Source organism: Grammomys surdaster, unplaced genomic scaffold, assembly GCF_004785775.1.
Source record: "Grammomys surdaster isolate TR1022 unplaced genomic scaffold, NIH_TR_1.0 213, whole genome shotgun sequence".
Classification (NCBI taxonomy): Eukaryota; Metazoa; Chordata; class Mammalia; order Rodentia; family Muridae; genus Grammomys; species Grammomys surdaster.
In genome coordinates, this window is record NW_021604658.1 from 1,016,998 (window position 1) to 1,037,337 (window position 20,340).

The 20,340-nt window shown below is 39.1% G+C and overlaps 1 protein-coding gene across 1 annotated transcript in view; it reads left to right on the plus strand.

Moving 5' to 3' along the window:
• The window catches only part of Acaca (acetyl-CoA carboxylase alpha), a 266,070-nt gene that overhangs the window by 133,547 nt on the left and 112,183 nt on the right, over nt 1-20,340 (plus strand). The window contains exons 27-31 of the mRNA XM_028772253.1: nt 2,592-2,716; nt 8,649-8,762; nt 9,916-10,029; nt 11,027-11,116; nt 12,587-12,705. Of these exons, the coding sequence (XP_028628086.1) occupies nt 2,592-2,716; nt 8,649-8,762; nt 9,916-10,029; nt 11,027-11,116; nt 12,587-12,705 (562 nt within the window). The remainder of the gene's footprint in view (nt 1-2,591; nt 2,717-8,648; nt 8,763-9,915; nt 10,030-11,026; nt 11,117-12,586; nt 12,706-20,340) is intronic.

A 20,340-nucleotide genomic window follows, 5' to 3' on the forward strand; every position in this document is an offset into this window, starting at 1 on the left:
CTCTCTCTCTCTCTCTCTCTCTCTCTCTCTCTCTCTCTCTCTCTCTCCTCTCTCTCTCTTTCTCTTTCTCTCTCTAAGTTGAGTTTAAAATTAAAATGGCATATGGGTATCATTTCAAGTTTTAGTATATATTTTATTGTATATAAATATGTGTGTGTGTGTATATACATATATATATTTTTCCCTAAATAAGTGTTTAAAAAGAAGAAAAAACGTAGAGAGTTGACCCAGTTGTTAAGCATACTGGCTTCTCTTCAAGAGGAGCTTGGTCTAATTCCCAGTGCTCACATGGCAGCTCACAATCATTTGTAGCTCCAGTTTCCCAAGATCTGATGCCCATTTCTGGCCTCTTATGATGGTGGATGAACTTGGTGTGCAAACGCATGCAGGCAAAACACCCATACGCGTAAAATAACTTTTTGTTTGTTTGTTTGTTTGTTTGTTTGTTTGTTTGTTTTTCGAGACAGGGTTTCTCTGTGTAGCTCTGGCTGTCCTGGAACTCACTCTGTAGACCAGGCTGACCTCAAACTCAGAAATCCGCCTGCCTCTGCCTCCCAAGTGCTAGGATTAAAGGTGTGCGCCACCACCACCCGGCGTTAAATAACTTTAAAAAAGGATTTATTTTATTTTATAAAGTAAATAATATGTGTTTGAATGTATGTCTGCATGTATACATGCCTCATGCCTGAGGAAGTTTGGAAGAGGGCATCCTATTCTGTCTGGAATTGGAGTTACCAAATGTTTGTGACCTGCCATTTGGGTGCTGGGAATCAAATCCAGGCTGTCAAGAAGAACAGCCAGTATGTTTAACCATTGGGCCATCTTCCCTCTTCTTTTCTCTGTCACTATTAATAGTAATTTTTAGAGTGACTACTTGTTATTCTTTTGCTTTTGTTACTGTGTCCCCTCACTTCAGGTAAATATATTCTTTTTATTTCCCCTCCTCTTAATAATTACTGTTGCCCTGATGTATTTCTTTTATCATTGTAAAGCTGAGTCTCAGTGACAGGAAATACAGGACCACAGGGTTTTTCTTTTTTTCCTTTTTTTTTTTTCCTCCAGCAGAGCTCAAGATTGAACATGCTAGCTGACTGCTTCACCATTCAGCTACATCTCTAGCCCAAGGGCAGCCAATTTTTAAACATTTTCCATTTTATCAAAATAGGATCTTTTATTAGATAGGCTGTTTCTAGCTAGTATATTTTAGTGTTTTTCCTAACATACTAGTTTCATTTTAAAAAATACTATTTATGCTAATTTCTGATATTTAAAGCAGATAAGTTAGGGTTGCCCTGGTCAAATGTTATTCTAGGAAAATACATTGATGTATTGTAAACATTACTGTTTTAGTTTGTAGTTTAACATAGAATCTGAATAGAGTGATAATCCTTTCATATTCAATTCTGGACCACAAAAATGCAAACACTAGTTTTTCCTTTCTTGGAAATTTAATCTGTAGCCAAGCTGTTTTGTAAAGACCCGTGTTTCGCTTACATCTACCATAGATGTACCGCAGAATGCCAGAGGTTTGTCTCTGTTACAGAACAGTTTTCCTGCCCAGCATTAACCTGCCTCTGGTGCTTTACAGAAGGTCAGCAAGTCCCAGAACTGTACTTCCTGCAGCCTTTCGTATATGCAAGGCTTCCATCATGTATGCATGGTTTGAATTTGGAATTCCTGGGCCTTGCTTGCTTTTTCCTGGAGTTACAGTGGAAATATTGATTCCCAGTATAGCAGACACACTTATGAATATTGATACGTATAATTTCTTAGCTTAAACGATGCTTAGCAGTTAGGGTGGAATGTTCTCAATGATGTGAAACCAGATGCTCAAGCTGGAGTAGACCTCAAAGGTCATCAGGATTCATGGTTTTAACATTTATCTGTGAATGCATTGTATGTGTGTGGCCTACATGTGTTCATGCATGTTCCTGTGTGTGGGTGTGTGTATCTGTATAGGTGTGAGGACAACTGTTGATCAGAAATGCCATTCACTTGTTTTGATCCAAGGTCTCTCATTGGCCTGGCGCTCACCAATCAGATAAAATGGACTGGCCAGAGAGTTCCAGAGAGCCTCGAGTGTCCACTTTTCCAGCTCTGGGATTAGAAACATGCACCACCATGTTGGGCATTCTTGTGTGGGTCCTAGGGGCCATACTCAGGAACTGGTGCTCATGTGTCGAGCACTGTACCTGCTGAGCCCTTGACAATGATTTTTAAAATTCAGAAACTTCTTTTTGAAGGAAATTATTCTAGGAGAACAAATAAGATCATGAAGAGAAAACAGTGGGATTGGAGTCGCACCCATCCCACCTTTATTTTAAAAGCACATCCTGCTCCCTTTTAAGTTTTTAAATAAAATCAAGACCCAGAAAGGTCAAGTGACTGGCGCAGCGAATTGGGAGTAGAGCTCAACCTTGAACCTAGGTTTATGCTTGGATTTCCTAACTCCCTCCAAAAAAAATTCTTAAGGTGTTTCTTCTCACCGTTTATCAACTGTGTATAGGCATTAAGAAACAACAACCAGTTAGCATGTAAGGACGAGGCTTCATGTGTGCATGCTGAGGACCAGTTTTCCTTATCACTTGTAGGCCACTACGACAAGTGTGTCTTCGCCCTTCGGGAAGAGAACAAAAGTGACATGAACACCGTATTGAACTACATCTTCTCCCACGCTCAGGTCACCAAAAAGAATCTCCTGGTGACAATGCTTATTGTGAGTATCCATTTTGTTTCTTGAACTTATGCAACTGGTTGGTGCTCTGCAAAATGTGTGTGTGTGTGTGTGTGTGTGTGTGTGTGTGTGTGTCTCAGAAGGAAAGCTACTGTCTTATAATTATGGTAATTGAGCTTGGGCTGTGGATTAGCAGTTGCTGGATCAACGCAGTGTATAACAGGAAGGGACTGTTTTGCATAGAATGTGTACAGGAACTTAATTCTTTTGGCTGTACTTAGAAATGCCTGGCCCTTTCCTGTTTCTCTGTCAATATGATAGTGGCTCTCAGATGCAGTTTCCTCTTACCAGTGTACTGCTCCATTTTAACTCTTGCGTATGTATATCCAGCAATGCAAGCACTGGTTTTTGTGTCAGAAACGTAATAAAATGGGAGAAATTTAGTACTCTTCCTTTCCTTCAAAAAAGTAGTTAAATGTATTTGGCATCTTCTTTGATTTACATGAAAATCTATGCTCTTGTTGCAGTGACTCTGTTGTTTTGTCCTTATATCTGACTAATATACAAATTAGTAGAAAATGGGAGGAGGAATCCAACCGGCTCCTGTGAGCTGGGCTGAGCTGCATCTAATGCTGGTGGGAATTTGTAAAGTGGAGGGTTTTCATGTTGATTTCCAGTTTTCCACTCCTAGTTCTTCTTGGCTAAGCTAGTGTTTGTGGTTGGAGAATAGGACTGCTCTTAGAGACCCTCCTCCCATGGTCCCATGAGGCCTGCTGATGCACAGTTGTCTTGCTTGGGACTGAAGTACAGCTACTCTCTTAGCTCCCTTTCCCAGCCCTTTGGAGATGATCATTCTTGGTACTCTTGTTTTTTTGTTTTTTTTGTTTTTTTTTTTTTTTTTGAGACAGGGTTTCTCTGTGTAGCCCGGGCTGTCCTGGAACTCACTCTGTAGACCAGGCTGGCCTCGAACTCAGAAATCCGCCTGCCTCTGCCTCCCAAGTGCTGTGATTAAAGGCGTGCGCCACCACCGCCCGGCCATTCTTGGTACTCTTAAGTCCATAATTTCTTCATGGAGGGGAAAACCCTATATAAATCTTGACTGCCATTTTTATATAATCCCCCAAAATGAAGAGAGATGGTCTTCCTTATGTCTCTGGTTGACAGGATTCCCACTCATTCAGTCCTCTGCCTCCATGGTTGGCTCTATTGGAGATAACATTTTATAGGTAGCCACTTTGAGAAACATGTCATTATAGCTCGGAGAGTTCATTTCCTTTGCTACCCTGGAATGGCTGCCTGATGAGGAAACCAGGTCTTTGAGAAGGGTGGAAATATTGGCACAAAGTACTGTTTTAACTTTCCCATAAGACAGCTTTCTGCAAAGAGTTGTATAATCTGTAGCTGCTTGCTATTTATTTTCCCTCAGAAATCCTACTTTCTTTTTCAAATTTTAATGCAAGGATTGTTAATTCTCACTTGGAGGAAGTCATGACTTTCTGGCAGAAAGGGGTAATAACTAGAAGGTGGAAGGATCTGCCAGTGTGAACCAAAATGGGGCTGGAATTTGCCTTTATAGGAAGCTAATTATGGCAAATTTTTCATCCTATTATGATTACCTTTTTAAGAACTTAACAGTTTTCTGCACTAAAAATAGACCAAAACCCAGAATCCTTGAAGCAGGAGAAGAGTAATGATCGTCCAGGACTGTCGCTGGGTTTCTTAAATTCTAATTTGTAAGATATAGGGGCTCGGCTCGCTCCTTTTGCGGAGTGATTGTAAGTAACGCTTGCCTTAAGAATCTCATTATTGGAACACGGAGCCATATTTCCTCTGAGAATTCTGGAGTAGCTTTGAGCCGGGGCTGTTCATTTCTCAAGTAATCACGCTGGTGTGATGGAGAGAGAAAATGGCAGCTGTTCGGAGCTCAGGCCTTCAATTTTCTTCAGAGTCCAGTCACTCAAGTGTGTAATTACACGGGGGTGCTGCAGAGGCGTTGGGCCCTGTCAGAGAACTGGTTTGAGGCTTTGCTTGCTGCTTTTGCCAGTCAGGACAGGCAGAAGCCAATGGGACCCTGACTTGCTGCTGCTTTTACCCCCACCTTGTCATCCTGATTATTTCTTACCTGCATAGATAGTGCCCCAACTTTCTTCGTAGCAGGCTGAGCTCTGCAGAAACAAACGAATTTTCAGTGTCTGGTTTGGATGACTAGTGTGGAGGAAGTAGAGGCACACTGGCAGCTGGATTTACCTGTTTCTTTATTTTAGTATCTTCACTTCTTGTTTTCCTCTAAAAGAAGAAAAACAAAAAATAAAACAAGACTCAGTGAGCACAATAGTACTTATAGTCTTGTATATCACTAATTTATTTTCAAATATCAATTATCTTCACTTTATCTTGGAGATTTTGAAATTAAGGAATTAATTGATATGACTGAGTCAGGGCCAGCTAGCAGTGACATAGATAAGGGAAAGGTTCAGATGGTGCCCCTTTTTAATCTAGTATTTCTGAATACCAGGCATATTTTCCTTTTTGATTGCGGCCAGCTGCTCCCCTCCCCCACATCTGCATTAATGAGCATCTCTTGTAAGAGGCATTTGAGTTGTTAGGATTCTTCTCTGCAGGTATTACTGTCTTTTACAGATGTCACTGGGACATGGCAGCATTTCAATTCCCCCAGCTTGTATTCTCTTCTGGTCACCTCTCTTTGCTTACCTTGGTCTCTTGATTGATGGTTATGTGCCCAGCATTCCAATCTCTGCTTCCTATAAGTAGGACTGTTGATGGTGTACTTTGCTGAGCTAGATGATGACTTCTGGGCCTTTGAATCTAAAGGAAGGAATCAAGAAAATCAAGTTGCTCCAGTGGAGAGGTGCTGTGGTCCTCTGCAGTTGCTAACATATGTTGCATAGTGGTAACCTGCCCCAAGGACCACTAAGCAAATTTTTGTTGAGTAGACTTCTCCACTGCTTTGCTTTTGTCCACATGAACATGGTTTTACAAGTCCTGCTGTATGTGATTTTATTCAGGCAGAGCATATAAAATGCAGACCAGATTCTTTCCTTCCTTTTTTTTTTTTTTTATCATGGGTGCATGTAATCTATCCAGTGTATAAGTAAAAAGAAAAAGCTTTCTCAGAAATGTCATTTAATAAATGTTCGATTTTATTTCTGTTCTAATAAAATGTCTGAACAAAAAGCAACTTAGCGTACGAAGAGTTTATTTTAGCTTTCAGGTCCAGGCTAAATTCCATTATCATGGAGAAGTCAAGGCAAGAACTTGCTAGTCACATCGCATCCACGGTCAAGAGCAAAGAGAAATGCATGCTCTCATGCTTGCCTATGCTCAGCTTGACTTCACCACTTTTACACAGTTCAGGGCACTCTGCCTAGGGAATGGTGCCACCCAGCATAGGCTTACTCTTCCCACATTAGCTAACTTTCGACAGTTCCCCACAGATAGGCCATAGGGAAGCCCTGTGTGAACAGCCCCTCATTGAGACACCCTTGTTAGGTGACTCTAGGTTGTGTCAAGTTGACACTTTAAGCTAACAATCACACTGAATAAAGATGCTTTTGGCAATCGGTTGATAAACTTACAGCATCTTTGTCAGAAGGAAGCGTTACTTAGCTGAATGATAAGTAGTAAACGTCTATATCCAAAGCTGTATTACTTTGGTTTTGAATTGCCTTCTTGGAGCACCTAATGCTTAACATGCTAAAATCATACTGAACTCTGTTGGGCTTTCTGTCAACTAGTTATATATCTTTGGCTATGGATTGCTACTTTAAGCATAGTTATTGTATTTCTGCAACTCTTAAAATATTCCTTAGCAAACGTCTAGGATGAGAATAAAAGCAAGAAATAACTGGTGTACTATCTTGACCACGGATGACCTGTACTTTTCACTTTGGTCTGTAGATTTCTGTAGATGATTTAGAGTTAACTGATTGGTTATTTAAATGAACTTTTTTTTCCTGTTGGTTTTAGGGTTTGTTTTTGTGTTGTTTTGTTGTTTTGGAAACACATCTGCTGATGTGGTTGCCCTCTAGTGGCATTATCACAAATATTAACAAGATCTGAGTGATAATCTTGGACTGACCAGTTGCCCAAAGAAAGCTTAGACAGAATGCGTCTGGCATCTTGCTGCACATGGCACTTAGCACAAATGGTTCTTAAGATCACTGATCACTTCTTTCAAGATCGCAACACTATGTCTGGACCATGGCCAAAAGAATGTTGATATTTTATTCTACACATAATTTATTATTGCTTATATTTTTTTCCAAGTCTTAATGGAAAAATAATATTTGAGGGGCTGGAGGCACTCAATAGTTAAGAGCACATTTTGCTCTTGTAAGACCTAGATTCAGTTGACCATTTAAAACTGTTGGTAGCTACAGATATTTGAATGGAAACTTGTAAGTTAAGAAAAACGAATACAAATAGAGTTCCATCCAAACTACACTTGATTCTGGCCTCTGAGGAAGTCTTCTGTGTTATGGAGAGCCCCGGAAGACTGTCAACCTGTAGCTGTGAATGAATAATTACTTCTTTTTTTTTGTTGTTTTTTCCCTAGTTCTCCACATTCTCTGTCTGCCTGCCCTCCCATCAGATGTTTTTCCCAGCCTCTTTCTTATTCCCTTTCTTTTATAATGAAAAGAAACATGACCTTATGTGTTTTGTTTGCTTTGGTTTTTTTTTTTAAGTTAGAACATGGTTTATAATTAAGCAAGAGGATAACTTAGTTTTTCCTTAAGCTCTATTGCTTTCAAAGGGGTTATTCACTATCAAAAAATTTTGCAGAGAGGCGACTGGCTTTATTTTAGTACATTGGCTTTTGTGGCTATTGGACCTTAGTCTAGTCATTTGCAAAGTTCATGAGTTGTTATTTTCCCCAGAACACTTCTATGTTTTGAGATATTTTAGTGGGCTGTTCTGATGATTGAAATAACTTCCCCAGATAGGGGCCTTAAGAAAGGAAAAGGTTTGGGATGGGTAAACTCATTTTGGTTTTTCTACCCCAGCTCTTAGCATCTGTTTTTTGCTTCTGTCTTTTTATGGTCTTGTCTCTGCTTATTTCTTGTTCACAAAGGATGAGACTGAGTTAGAGTTTCTCTCTTTTGTTTATGCCTAGGATGGGTGGGTTAAGACCTTTAGTAGTTGGCTATGTGTTCAGTAGAATCCTGAACTTACTTTTACTTCAATGTCAGCTTTTACTCACTCAGCTGGATAAAAATAGTACTTTTACTTCCTTAAATATAAATTATGGGTTTTGTGACTGTGGACAATTGAAATAAACCACTGATTTGGTTTATTTGGTTTGTGGTATGAAAATAATTTTATGTTCGAAATAATTTTCTCATATAATCTTGAGATGCCTTCTTCCTAGCATAATGGTGTTGAATAGTCCAGAAGTATTTGGCTTGTGACTTGAAAAGTATTAGGGATTTTGGAAAAAGTGTTTGGGAAATGCATGTCTATTCCAAAGGTCAAAAGTTCGGTGTTGTTGTTGTTGTTGTTGCTGTTGTTATGGCATGGTTTAGATTTGGCTTTTATGAGTCTCTGAGTATTTTTACCTACATGCATGCTTAATATTCTTGGAGTCCAAAAGAGGGTGTCAGATTCCCTAGAAACTGGAGTTAAAGATGGTTATGAGCCACATGGCTGCTGAAAACCAAAACTGGGTCCTCTGCCAGAGCATCGAGACATTTAACAAGTCCCATGCTTTTACTTCTGTGATAATGTCTGGACAGGGACAAAGAGAGTATCCCTGAGATGAGAAAAGGTAAGTATGGTGCAGAAATTCTTCCAGAAATGGCTGATGGTCAAGAGAAGGGGGAAGGAGATGGAAGAGCTGCCAACAGTGCTGAGGTGCAGCTCAGTGGCAGAGGTATTTCCTTTCTCTCTCTCATGTTCTGTGCACCAGAGTTCTTTGTGATTCAGGTTTATGTGTTCCTTTCCACTTAATACTTAGGATCAGTTGTGTGGCCGGGACCCTACACTTACTGATGAGCTGCTAAATATCCTCACAGAGCTAACTCAGCTCAGCAAGACCACCAACGCCAAAGTGGCACTGCGGGCTCGTCAGGTAAGAACAGGTGTTGGTTATCTTGAAAGAGTGATAGTTTTCTTAGTTTGGGCAGTTCTAGACACAGTGTACTCCACAGAGATCATGCGGTGTTTTTATGTGATAAAGCATTCTTTAAAGACAAAGGACATGGTTAATGTTGGATTTCTCACATTACAAAATACTGGTATTCCTTGTCTTCTCCACAGCTCTCACTACAGTCATAAACCAGGGTCAGGTGGAGGAAAGGAAACCGAGGGAAGGAAATGAACTCAGTATTTTTTACTTCCCAAAGGGAGCTTAGAAACAGATGAAAAGGTATAAGTATATAGAAAACAATCAAGTGTGGAAAGCAAAAGATAATGACATGAATCTTAGGCGCTAGCAATCAGAACAGCCCCAGAGAAGTCCAGTTAGCCTCACCCTGTAGTCCTCATTTCCATTCCAAAAGGTTTCTGCAGGGAAGCTGAGAGCTGGCACTGTCTTTGTATTTTCATTGCCTGGACATTGACAAGGACACAGCATTTGAAGCTGCTCAGTGACCTTCTGCTTTCTCTACAATTGTATCCATGTCACTGAACTCCTCAAAGTTATTGAACCTCTCAGTGACCTGCTGAGGATATTCAGGTCCTACTGACTTCGTTTGTTTGTGACACTGCTTTTACGTTCTGGCCCTCACATGCATCAGCCTTAGCTCCTGATGCCTTCTCTTTGGTGCTGAGTACCTGGGGCTGTCAAAGCAGCTTTTCCTCCCTTTCTACTGCAGAGTTGCAAAAGGCTAGCTATACTGCATCCACCTTCCCCACAGCTGCTCCCTGCCAGACCTGATTCCCAATTAACAGCTAGTCATGCAGTCCCCAGGACTAGCAGCTTTGCAAAGGTAAATCACATGCACTGATGGAACTTGATTGAAGCTGTTTGTTCTCCCTTCCCCCTACCCCTATGGGAAATTGTCCACAGCGCAAATCATGGTGAGAAGCAACTGAGATTCAGTATGTGGTGGCATTGACTTTATGCTATAGGACCTAGAAGTTGTTTTACTTGGTCTCTGTTTTATCTTTGACGCCTGCACTTACAGATTTATATTTACTGCTTTTGTATCAGGCGGCTTAATAGGAGCTTAGAATAATCACCCCCTCAGGAACTTATGCCTCTTATTTTGCCTTCTCTCTAGGTTCTTATTGCTTCGCATTTGCCATCATATGAGCTTCGCCATAACCAAGTTGAGTCTATCTTCCTATCAGCCATTGACATGTATGGACACCAGTTTTGCATTGAGAACCTGCAGGTATTATAATAGCCCCTTTCTACCACTTCATAGTCCTAACCTTTTTATTCCCATAAGTATTGTTCAGTTAAAGATTTAATTAATTAATTTTGACTTCTATGTCATGAAATTTCACTCCTTGAATTTTAAAAATAGTTTATAGTTGTTTTTTTTTAATGTTTCAGGATCGTAGCTTAGCATCAAATGGGCCTTCTTTGACAGAAGTGTCTTATTGAAGTCTCTATCTTTTGAAAGCATTCTACATCAGAATTAACTGGCAGCATTATTTGATTTCTGGTGCTTGAATCACATGCATATATAGATGGTTGTTCCTTTTCTGGAGACAAAGCTATTTAAATATCATTTAACTTTAATTTTATTTAAATGCTTAATATTACACTATATAAAAAGCCAATTTTATAAAATTATTGAGTAATTTTGCTACAAATGAAGGACTTCAACTGTTTTATAAATCAAGTCATTTTCTCAGGAGTGCCTTTGTGTTTTCCTACTGGGAAACCAGAGTATTGTTGTTATGACTGGAAACCAGAGTATTGTTGTTATGACTGGAAACCAGAATATTGTTGTTATGACTGGCTGAAGGAAGCTTAATGCTTTCTGTAGGACTCTTCCTAGGGAACCTAGAAGCTGAGAGGGATCTTTTTAATTGTGTGGTTCGTAGTTGATAGCTAGGATTTCCATTACCTTTCAAGCTTGGGATTCTGGTAGTGGAGTATTAGGCAGTATTTAGGAAGTACAAATAGAGGTCTGAGATGATTAGATACTTATAAGCACATACATATATTGGTATATTATTGGTATATTTTAATGAACAATTCTAACAAGTTTACATGCCTTAACCAATATAATCCTCAAAGGCAACCCTATGGGGCAAGGTATCATTATGTTCTCCACAATAGCTGAGGAAGGCGAACTGGAACTGTTATGCTCATGTATGGTATTCACCAGCAGAATTCTTAGATCTCACTGAGAATGTCAATATCCTTTTGCCTTCCAGAAACTCATCCTATCAGAAACATCTATTTTCGATGTCCTCCCAAACTTTTTTTACCACAGCAACCAGGTGGTAAGGATGGCAGCTCTGGAGGTGCGTGCTGGTGTGTCATATGGCCTTTCTGTGGTTTTCCTGGAGTTTTATGTCTGTTATGCTGTCAGTTCTTTTCTCTTACTCTTTTCTTCTGGAACGCTAAATGCTTACAGTCAGGTACTTTACCTGCTGTTTTATCTGCATTAATCGCCAGCTTCTGGGTCAAATACCAGGAAATAGCTGCCACATTTTTCAGTAGTCTCTTCCTTCCAGGTACTTGAATTTCCCCATCTTACAATGAATTAAGACTTACTGTATGTAGCATAAGTGAAAGCTGTATGGCTTACTTTATCATTTTGTTATTAGAGCCACATTTTAGTTGTGTAGTGTTGAATAAACTGTGGTTTAGGTGCTTTATGTTTACATCTAATCCTACAGCTGCTTTATAAAGTTAAAAACAAGCAAACAAACAAGTGAGACTGTGAGGTTAGGCGACTTGCCCAAAAAACACATATTAACTAGAGGAGTTTGCACTTGGTCAGACTGACTCCAAAGACTTTCCTTATAGCATACCTCATTAAACACAAAAATTACAGACTCTGAATGCTTTCTTAACATTGTCAAGTAGATATACTTTGAAAGTAGGAGGGAGATGTGTTTTATGATTTCTGTAATAGAACTTCACATATTCTGTTGCTAGCTTTCTCAGATAATTTTTATTTGTATTCTGTGGGTAAAATGTAAAGTATCAAATATTTGAAATATCTTGGTGTTTCCCAGGCTTTCATGTCATCTGATAAGATGCTTCCTTCTGTGCCTCACATGCTGACAGAACCTCATGTAGCATTGCATGTGCTTGGCAAGCTGAACATGAAGTGCATGTGTGTGTGGGGGGGATGCTGCTGGGTTTTGCAGAGATACAGTCTGTTGCTATTTCTTTAAGTACTGAATTAAGTTAGTGAGTTTGAGATGTTAAATGTTATATTAGGCCTCCCTGCTGTTTTGTATAGTTGAGAATAGAAATGCTTCAATACTGATTTGGAGCAGTAAAATTGGTAGTTGGGGGGGGTACAGGATAGATAAAAAGTTGAACTTGATAGTGATTTTCTGTTTTCCCTCTTTACTCCCCAAAGTAGCCTGGAATCAGCACCTCTTATTTTTCTTACTATTCTATCTTCTGTTGGAATCATTATGCTAATAAATTAGTAGTTATGATTCTGTATGGTATCTTTTGCTAAAGATAAAACCTCCATTTTTTAGGGTAATGGGAAAGGTTTGCCATGCACCTGGGTATCCAGCAGGTGCTTCCTTGTTTTCATTTTATTTCACTATAGTTAGAGTCATAGGTAAAACATTAAAACCCCAGCATTAATTAACAATTAAAGCAAGGTATTATGTTCAGGGTCTTGCACCCTTTCATTGCAAACTGCCATCTCCATAACAGATGTGTCTTTTCAAGATGTCTTTGATCCAGCCATGTCTTCATTTATGTTTTCTAAGTGTATTTACTGAGGATTACTTTTTAACCAGGTATATGTTCGAAGGGCTTATATCGCCTATGAACTCAACAGTGTACAACACCGCCAGCTTAAGGACAACACCTGTGTAGTGGAATTTCAGTTCATGCTGCCCACATCTCATCCAAACAGGTGAGTTGGGCTGGTGTATGCACCTGAGCTAACCAGTGGCCTAGTAAGGTACAGTTAAGAGGGGGTACTAACTGGCAGTTCCTTGATCCTTGTAGCAAGAAATGTAGATAAACAAATGGGCAGACTTGAATGAGCCCTGAAGGAGGAGCTTCTTGATGCCTGTATCTTGATCTGGAGAGATACAGTATGGTCTAGTTAAGACAGATGGTCAGGGTTGTCTTGATCATTCTTGCTTGTACATATAATTAAAGAACACTGTCCCTCTCTCACCCTCCCTCTTTTCTCCTACCTTCATTTTATTTCTTATTTTCTTTCTCCCTTGAGCATTTGACTTGCCAGACCCTCCCTACCACTCCAAAATAAGGCAGTGGTTGAACAGACAGCGACACTGTATGCAAGTTCTGCTTTGGTCTGTGCTGGAGCTAGTCCACCTGAGCAGTCTCTGCCTTCCATAACATTGACACCTGAATTTAGCAGTTGTAATTTCATCAGCCACTTTTTTTTAAAAGTCATACTCAAGAGCCAACTTCTTGAATATAAATTAATGACTTAATTGGCCATCAAATTCCATTATTTTTCTTTCCCCAAGTCCTTTAAAATGTGCATATGTAAATTTGTTTTGCTTTGGGTTTAAAATGAAAAAAAATTATTTATATACTTATTAAAAATATCCTGTGGCAATGAAATTCCAAGAATTCCAAGCCATACATATGTTCATCCCATTCTGTATTTTTATTGTTTTTAGTAATACCACAGGAAATAAAAATACCACAGCCAATTATACCCTGCTCCTCTCCATTTCTTCTTTATTGTCTTGGCCCTTCGCTTGGTGTTACAAACCACTGTGTCTTTGGGGCTCCTTAGTTATAGACACCAGAAATGGTTTTGTTCTGAATTGTCACTTCACCCGAAGCATCAGAGCCTTTCTAAGACAAAGAAGTCTGTGCTGAGAGTTTTGGCCACTGGATGCCACTGTTGATCCAGCAGAGGTCGGCAGATGAACAGAGGCATCTTCAGGAAAAGTACCTCTCTTCTTTGTCTTAGATGATCCTTTCACTTTTCCACCTCAAAAAATGTCTTGTGGCTGGCAGAGAAAAGCATATATCCTTGATTTAGCAAGCATCTCTCAGTACATTTTTGCCTCCGTGGATTTCAGAATCTCATTTTCTAGAAACAAATGGCTGTCTTTCATCGAGCAGTGAAGTACTTGTGGCACATATGGGCTCCACATCAGGTCTTCTTTCTTTTCCTGCATTCCTTGAATAATTGTAGAGAACTATATGCTATACTTAATGCTCGGTAATTCTCAAGACAACCTCCCTTTCTTCCTACTTTTCTCCTTTCTCTTTCCTGTGGCAGTGGTTTGTAGTCGGCCTGCAGGGCTCCTCCTGACTTCCTTCCACATTGCTCCCCTGGTCTTTTGAATTGTTCTGACCCTGTCTTACTTTTTTCCTTTTTACATTTATGTGTTTGTATCTGTGTGTATAAAGAACTCGCAGGAGTTGCTTCTCCTCTTCTACCATGTAGATCTGGGGATTGAACCTGGTCAGGCCATCATGCTTGGCTGGCAAATGCCTTTATTGTCTGAGTCATCACACTAGCCCCATCTTTTACAGTTTGAGACTGTATGTGTAGTTTGGAGAAAAAAAAAAGTTGACTGGAAATTGAAACACTTAACTGTTTCATTTAGAAGCCATATTCACCTTTCTACATAAAGGTAGTAAATCTTGTTTTATCCTGACATGGCTTCAAAATGTTCTTGTCCCTCCCAACCTCCATAATGTAAATACCCCTATGGATAAAGGCCAGGTTTGAAAAGAAGTCTAATCTATAGATCCTGACATTTCCCTTACCATGTGTGTAATAATAAAGCCTCAGAAATGTCGTCACTATTAGTAGAAGCAGTATTTCTATACCTATGCAAGTGAAGATAAATGCAAAGTAAAGATAAATAATCTTTGTGAAAACCATAAAAATTGCTGGAAATGGCTTAGTCAGTAAAGCTCTTATCACACAACGATGAGGACCCAAGTTTAGATCTCTAGCACCCACATTAAAGCCAGGTACAAGGTACGCATTTGTAACCCCATGCTGAGGAGGGAGAGATAGGCAAACTTTGTATGCATGCCTACATGTCCCCCCCCCATAAAATGTGTAAATTTTTTTAAGCTCTAAAGTTTTTTTAAGTTTATGATCAGATAATATTTGATCATGGAATGATATATTTAATTTCAGAGAAAAACTTGTTCAGAAAGTTAGAGATTTGCTACATGATTTAACATTTGATAAGATTTTATATTTGGAATTATAACCATATTCTGATTTCAATTGTTTTATTATAATCCAATTTTGATTTCTACCCAAATCTGCTTTGATCAAACCTATCAGGTAAGTGCTCAGCCCTCCATGGGACAGCCCCAGGCCACCCACATTTTTGACCAGTGGACTACAGAGCTGGTGGTCTCTATAGTTTTTCAGTTTAATAAATAAGCTTTATAATTATATTTGCAGTTCTATCAAATTTCTGTTTGTTGAAACAGGCTCTCACTATGTAACTCAGGCCGCCCCCCCCCAACCCCCAGACCACAGTCCTCCTGCCTCAATCTTTTGCGTGCTAGGGTTATAGTATGGCCATTGCGCTTTACTTTAGTTGTATTATAAAGAATATAGATCAGGACCAGGCAAATAACACATATGGAGGGAAGTGTGGGAGGGCTTCAGCTGCAGCTTCTTTGTTCTTCTCCTGTGGAATCAAGGCACACCACAGTCTCAGCACATCAATGTGTTCACCAGCCAGGAAACTCCAACAAGCTTGTGTCAGGTTTTTATCAAGGTTTCATTTCATAGGCACGATTGAGCAAATCATAGGCCACATGAATATACTCAATCTCTCCTCCCCAGAGGTCAGGTTAGCATAAAGCCGTAACCCTCTAACCACATAGTTGCTGTTTCTAGTGACTAGCTTCTATCTGGAGTCATGTGACCTCTTAGCATAAGCTCAGATGGGATACATGAATAACAAAATACACTCCCACTGCTTGGGAAACTCCAAGGATTTGGAGTCTTTCTCCTGACAGCTGAACAATGGCTGAAGACTTACAATAAGCCTGGTCACCTTTTTAAAAAGCTTAGCTAATTTTTCTAGCTTCAATATTTTTCTTTCATTCTGTTCTAAGGATTATTGGAATTATTTAAGGGGTACCTTGAAAATACACACATTGGTATCCTGAGTTCCAAACTCTGATTTATTTTGGATTAGGGTCATCTCAGTGACTGTAAAGTTCCTCTGATATTCAGCACTATGTAGTAGAATCTAATTCAAACCACATACATAATTTTAAATTTCCTGTTAGCTACATTTGAAAAAACAAAAAGAAACAATTTTAATAAGTCATTTAAACCAATATATGTGAAATATCTTTTAAATATATAATAAAAATTATTAATGTAATATCCTTTTGTTACATTTATGGTATATTCCCTAGGAGAGAGGAAGAAAAACACCTCTTAGGTTGCTATTATTAGTAGTTGTAGGGATTATCCATACCAGATACAGGTTTACATTATAATATTTTACACATGCTTCAATAATTACTCTGTCAAAATAGAGAATATACATATATAGATATATAGATATAGAGAATCATACATATATCAGTGCAAAGCAGACCTTTTCTTTTTTCCCAAGTGGGGTTAACACAAATTCTTTGGGAAGAAAATGTTGTTTTGGGGGCTGGTATCATTTTGAGACAAATTCTTAGCTACAGCCTAGGCTGGTCTGCAGCTACTGTATAACTAAGGATGACTCTGATCTCTGGATCTACCTGCCTTTACTTCCTGAGTGAGAGGATTGTAGGCGTGCACTACCGTATCTGGCTTGAAAACATACATTTGATATAACCAGTTACTTTTACATGTTCTTTTCTAGTCCTAGGTTCATATTGTTCAGCACTTTGTTAGCAAAGTCTTTGTAAGCTGCCATAGCTAACAAAGCCATTGGGTTGCCTGCTAGGATTCTCGCTTCAGTTTTTGCCTATTGATTTGACTCCCATAGGATGATGCACTAGAACATGGATCACTGGCTGTAGCCTGGCAGCAGCAGTGGGTGTTGTCATTGTTTTCATCATCATTTGTTCAGGAAAATGCAGATGTCTTTTTAATTGAAGGTCGATGTTTTGTTAGGACTTGTTTAGATTCTTGGAACACAGGCAAAAGCACATTTACAGTGAGTAGGGCAGCTCTGACCAAGAACAGATTGCTTTTTAGCACACTTGGTCAGTTGGCTTACAAGGTTTCCATAGGCTTTTTTTCTTAAGATTCTATTTTATTTTATGTATGTGGGTGTTTTGCCTCAATGTAAGTCTGTGCACTGTGCCTGTGACCGGTGTCCTCAGAAGCCAGAAGAGGGCATTGAATCTTCTGAAACCAGCATTATAGTGGCTGTGTGCCACCATGGAGTGCTGGGAATCAAACTCAGGTCCTCAGGAACAACCGCTGTCTGGTCTGGAGTTACCTGTTTCTTCTCATTCCCTTCTCTTGAACAGTGGCTAAAGAATAGTTAGAAACCTGTGACACATGTCTATTTTTGTACATTTCCTCCTTGTCCTCTAAACCTTTTTAGAATTTAGATTTTATTTGCTGTTGTATATAAGTGTCAGTTTTTTACTGTGGCTTGTGGCCATTTAGCAGTTATCCTTGAGAGAGATGTATGTAAGATTCTTCAATCATTTTCTTGATACAGAGACACTTAATACAGCTTGCCTACTTCAGGGAGCTCATTCTCTACTTTTCCGAGGCCATGAGCCTAGCTCCTTAGTGAGTTTAGCTAGTTTTTGATGTGGATTTATCCTAGAGCTCAAGCTTCTATCATTTGCCATTCTTGACGCTTAGGGTCTAGAGCCTGAGGTGTGTTTGTACCTATCTTTCTCTCAGGCCACCCCACTCCCATCCCCACCCCTTCTACTTCTGACCCCATGGTATCATTCACTAGTACTAAAATGCCAGAGCCTTGTTATATGAACCATTAACCTAGTGTTGTTATTTTCAACAGTTTGTTAGATGATTCGATGTTAGGATTTCTCTTAACCTTGAACGTATTTAATGTTCTTCAGTTACTCTGTGTGAATTAATATTCTAAAATATAGCTATTTTATACAAATCTATCTAAAGCACATTATGCTATAAATTCTTTGACAGCATATAACTATATTATTGACAAGCTGGGAGTACAGAATTTAAAACTCAAAATAAATTTTGTATGTAACACCCAGTTACCCATACAAGTAGTTAACTTGAGCAATTTTTAGAATTTTTAATTGATTCATCATTTATGTAAGTTGGTGATGGAAATGGAAGTATATATACTTGCTTTATATTTCTACACATATTTTATAATGGGTGAGGACCTATTGGTGTTTTCACCTATTTCTTTGACCAAAAGTCATGCTTTAGTTAAGTTGTATTTCACTTTTTTCCCCGATTTGTTCCTGTAAATCTTCCTCATTTGTGTTAGACACTTTGGTTCAAGTACTGTGCTCTTCTCAGACCTTACATCCAGAAGAGGTCAGCTGTGCTCTCTCCTAATAACACATTTTGTTCATAGCTGGGTTTAGTGGTTTGGCACCTTAGGTATTCAGTATTGGTCAGTGTTCTCAAGATCTTCCTTTTATTTTTGCAGAAAGTTAGAAATGAGAGGCTTTCCATGAGACTAATCAGCAGCCTGCTTCCATTCTTGAGAACTTTGATAATCTCTGACATCCAGAGATTAGAACCCTCTTTTGGATAGTACTGAGATACTCAGAAGTCATCCAACTTGTAGGAGTTTTACCAGTGGGAGCACTTGATTGTAGTTAGCAGGCTAGAATGAGCTATAAATAGATATAATCCTACAGTGCTTGCTTTCTTCATTCAGCGTAGTCTGCTGATAAGATGCAAGCATCTGGCAGAAGAGAAGATTCTCAGCAGGTTTAAGTGCTTACCAAAGTGCTTTCCTGTGTCCATGGCTCAGCTTCCTGTCTCTGCTGTGTTATTTTGTCACTCAGGACTCGTAAGATTGGAGAGTTGAGTTTAAAGCTCTCAATATATCATTAGGGTTGTCCAAGGTCCCTTCTTGTCAGGGAAGACTAGCTGATTCCAGGGGGAAGGAAAAGCAGAATCCAGGGCACCTGTAAATCCCTATAGTTTTGTGCTGTGGGCTTGTAGCTAATTATACACCAGGCAGCAGTAATATACTGTAACACTGTTGGCATTCCTGTTTCAGGAATAGCACAATCTTCCAGCAGAGCAAAGAAGGGGCTTAGAAGAGGCTACAAATGAATGAAGCAATGATCATTTTATTGTAAACTCAAGCTTTGCAATGGAATCAGGGCATCTTAACGTCGAGGAGATTGGGGAGGGCCACCAAGGGAAATACATGTTTCAGACATGTTTTACAGCTCTTGACTTGGATTCTTCTGCTGAAATATAGTCACATGAAGAGACCACCACTGGTCACAGCCAGTTAAATTGCCCTTTCTTCTGCGGTACTGTTGTTACTGGCTGCTAGTAGGTTACTCAGCTGACCTCTTTGTTTCTGCTTTGCTGCCTGATTTCAAACGATTTGCCCTGTACTGGCTCTCAGTCACAGCTCGATGTAACAGCTACTGATTGTTTGCATGCATCCTTGTGATTTCCGTATAGGGTTCTTTTTGCTTTTTTCTTGAACTTAATAGCCAGGAACATTTTTATATGATAAAAGATGTATGTAGGGCCATCTAAAATCAGGTGAAATGAAATTCAGCTGTAAGGGGTGGTGTACAGGTTCAAAGAACTTTCAACTGGCAAAGAAGTTAGTATTTGTTCGGCTCCCTAGATAGACTTTGTAGGCAAGTGAGAGAGAGGGGGTGGGGAGTTAACACAAGAAACCTCAGGAGTCAAAAGAGTCTCTTGTCTTTAAAGTCTACTGTGTGGACTGCTAGCATCAAATACAGAAATGAGAAAATGTGAGGTACAGATTCTGGCTTGTGGCGCCACAGAGAACAGTATCTTTAGAAAAGCTCTATCTTGTTGTGTACTTGTCTATCTATAAAATGGAGCTAATTTAAATTACTAAATTATTAAAGTTATTAAATTACTAAAGGGAGAGCAAATCCTGTAGTTACCAAACATAAATGTGTTGAAGATATTAAACAGCAGAATTGAGAAGTTAACAACCCGTTTATGTACTTGAAAATATAGTTTTATCAAAGTTTTATATTTTGAAAATATAGCCTTATCAAAGATGATGAATATACAGTTGAATATGGTAAATTTTATTTTTAGCTTCATAAATGGAATATTTGACCTTTATCTTATTTTTTTAGGGGGGGGAGTATAGGTCATGGATGTAGATCTCCAGTATCTCAAAAAATTGTATAGTTACCATTGTTGATCAAATTCTTAAACTGTTCTATTAGTTTCTATATAAAGTAAATAAACATTAAAGATATGGCTAAGCATTGGCTTGTATAGAGACAGTTAGTTTATCTTTCCTTCTTTTTCTCTTTTTATGACCCCCAAAGTCTTAGCTTGCCAATGAGAATAAATTGGCCAAACTCACGTGATTGACTTGGAGCCATTTTTTAAAAATTAAATGACAATGTTAAGACTTTCTTCTTT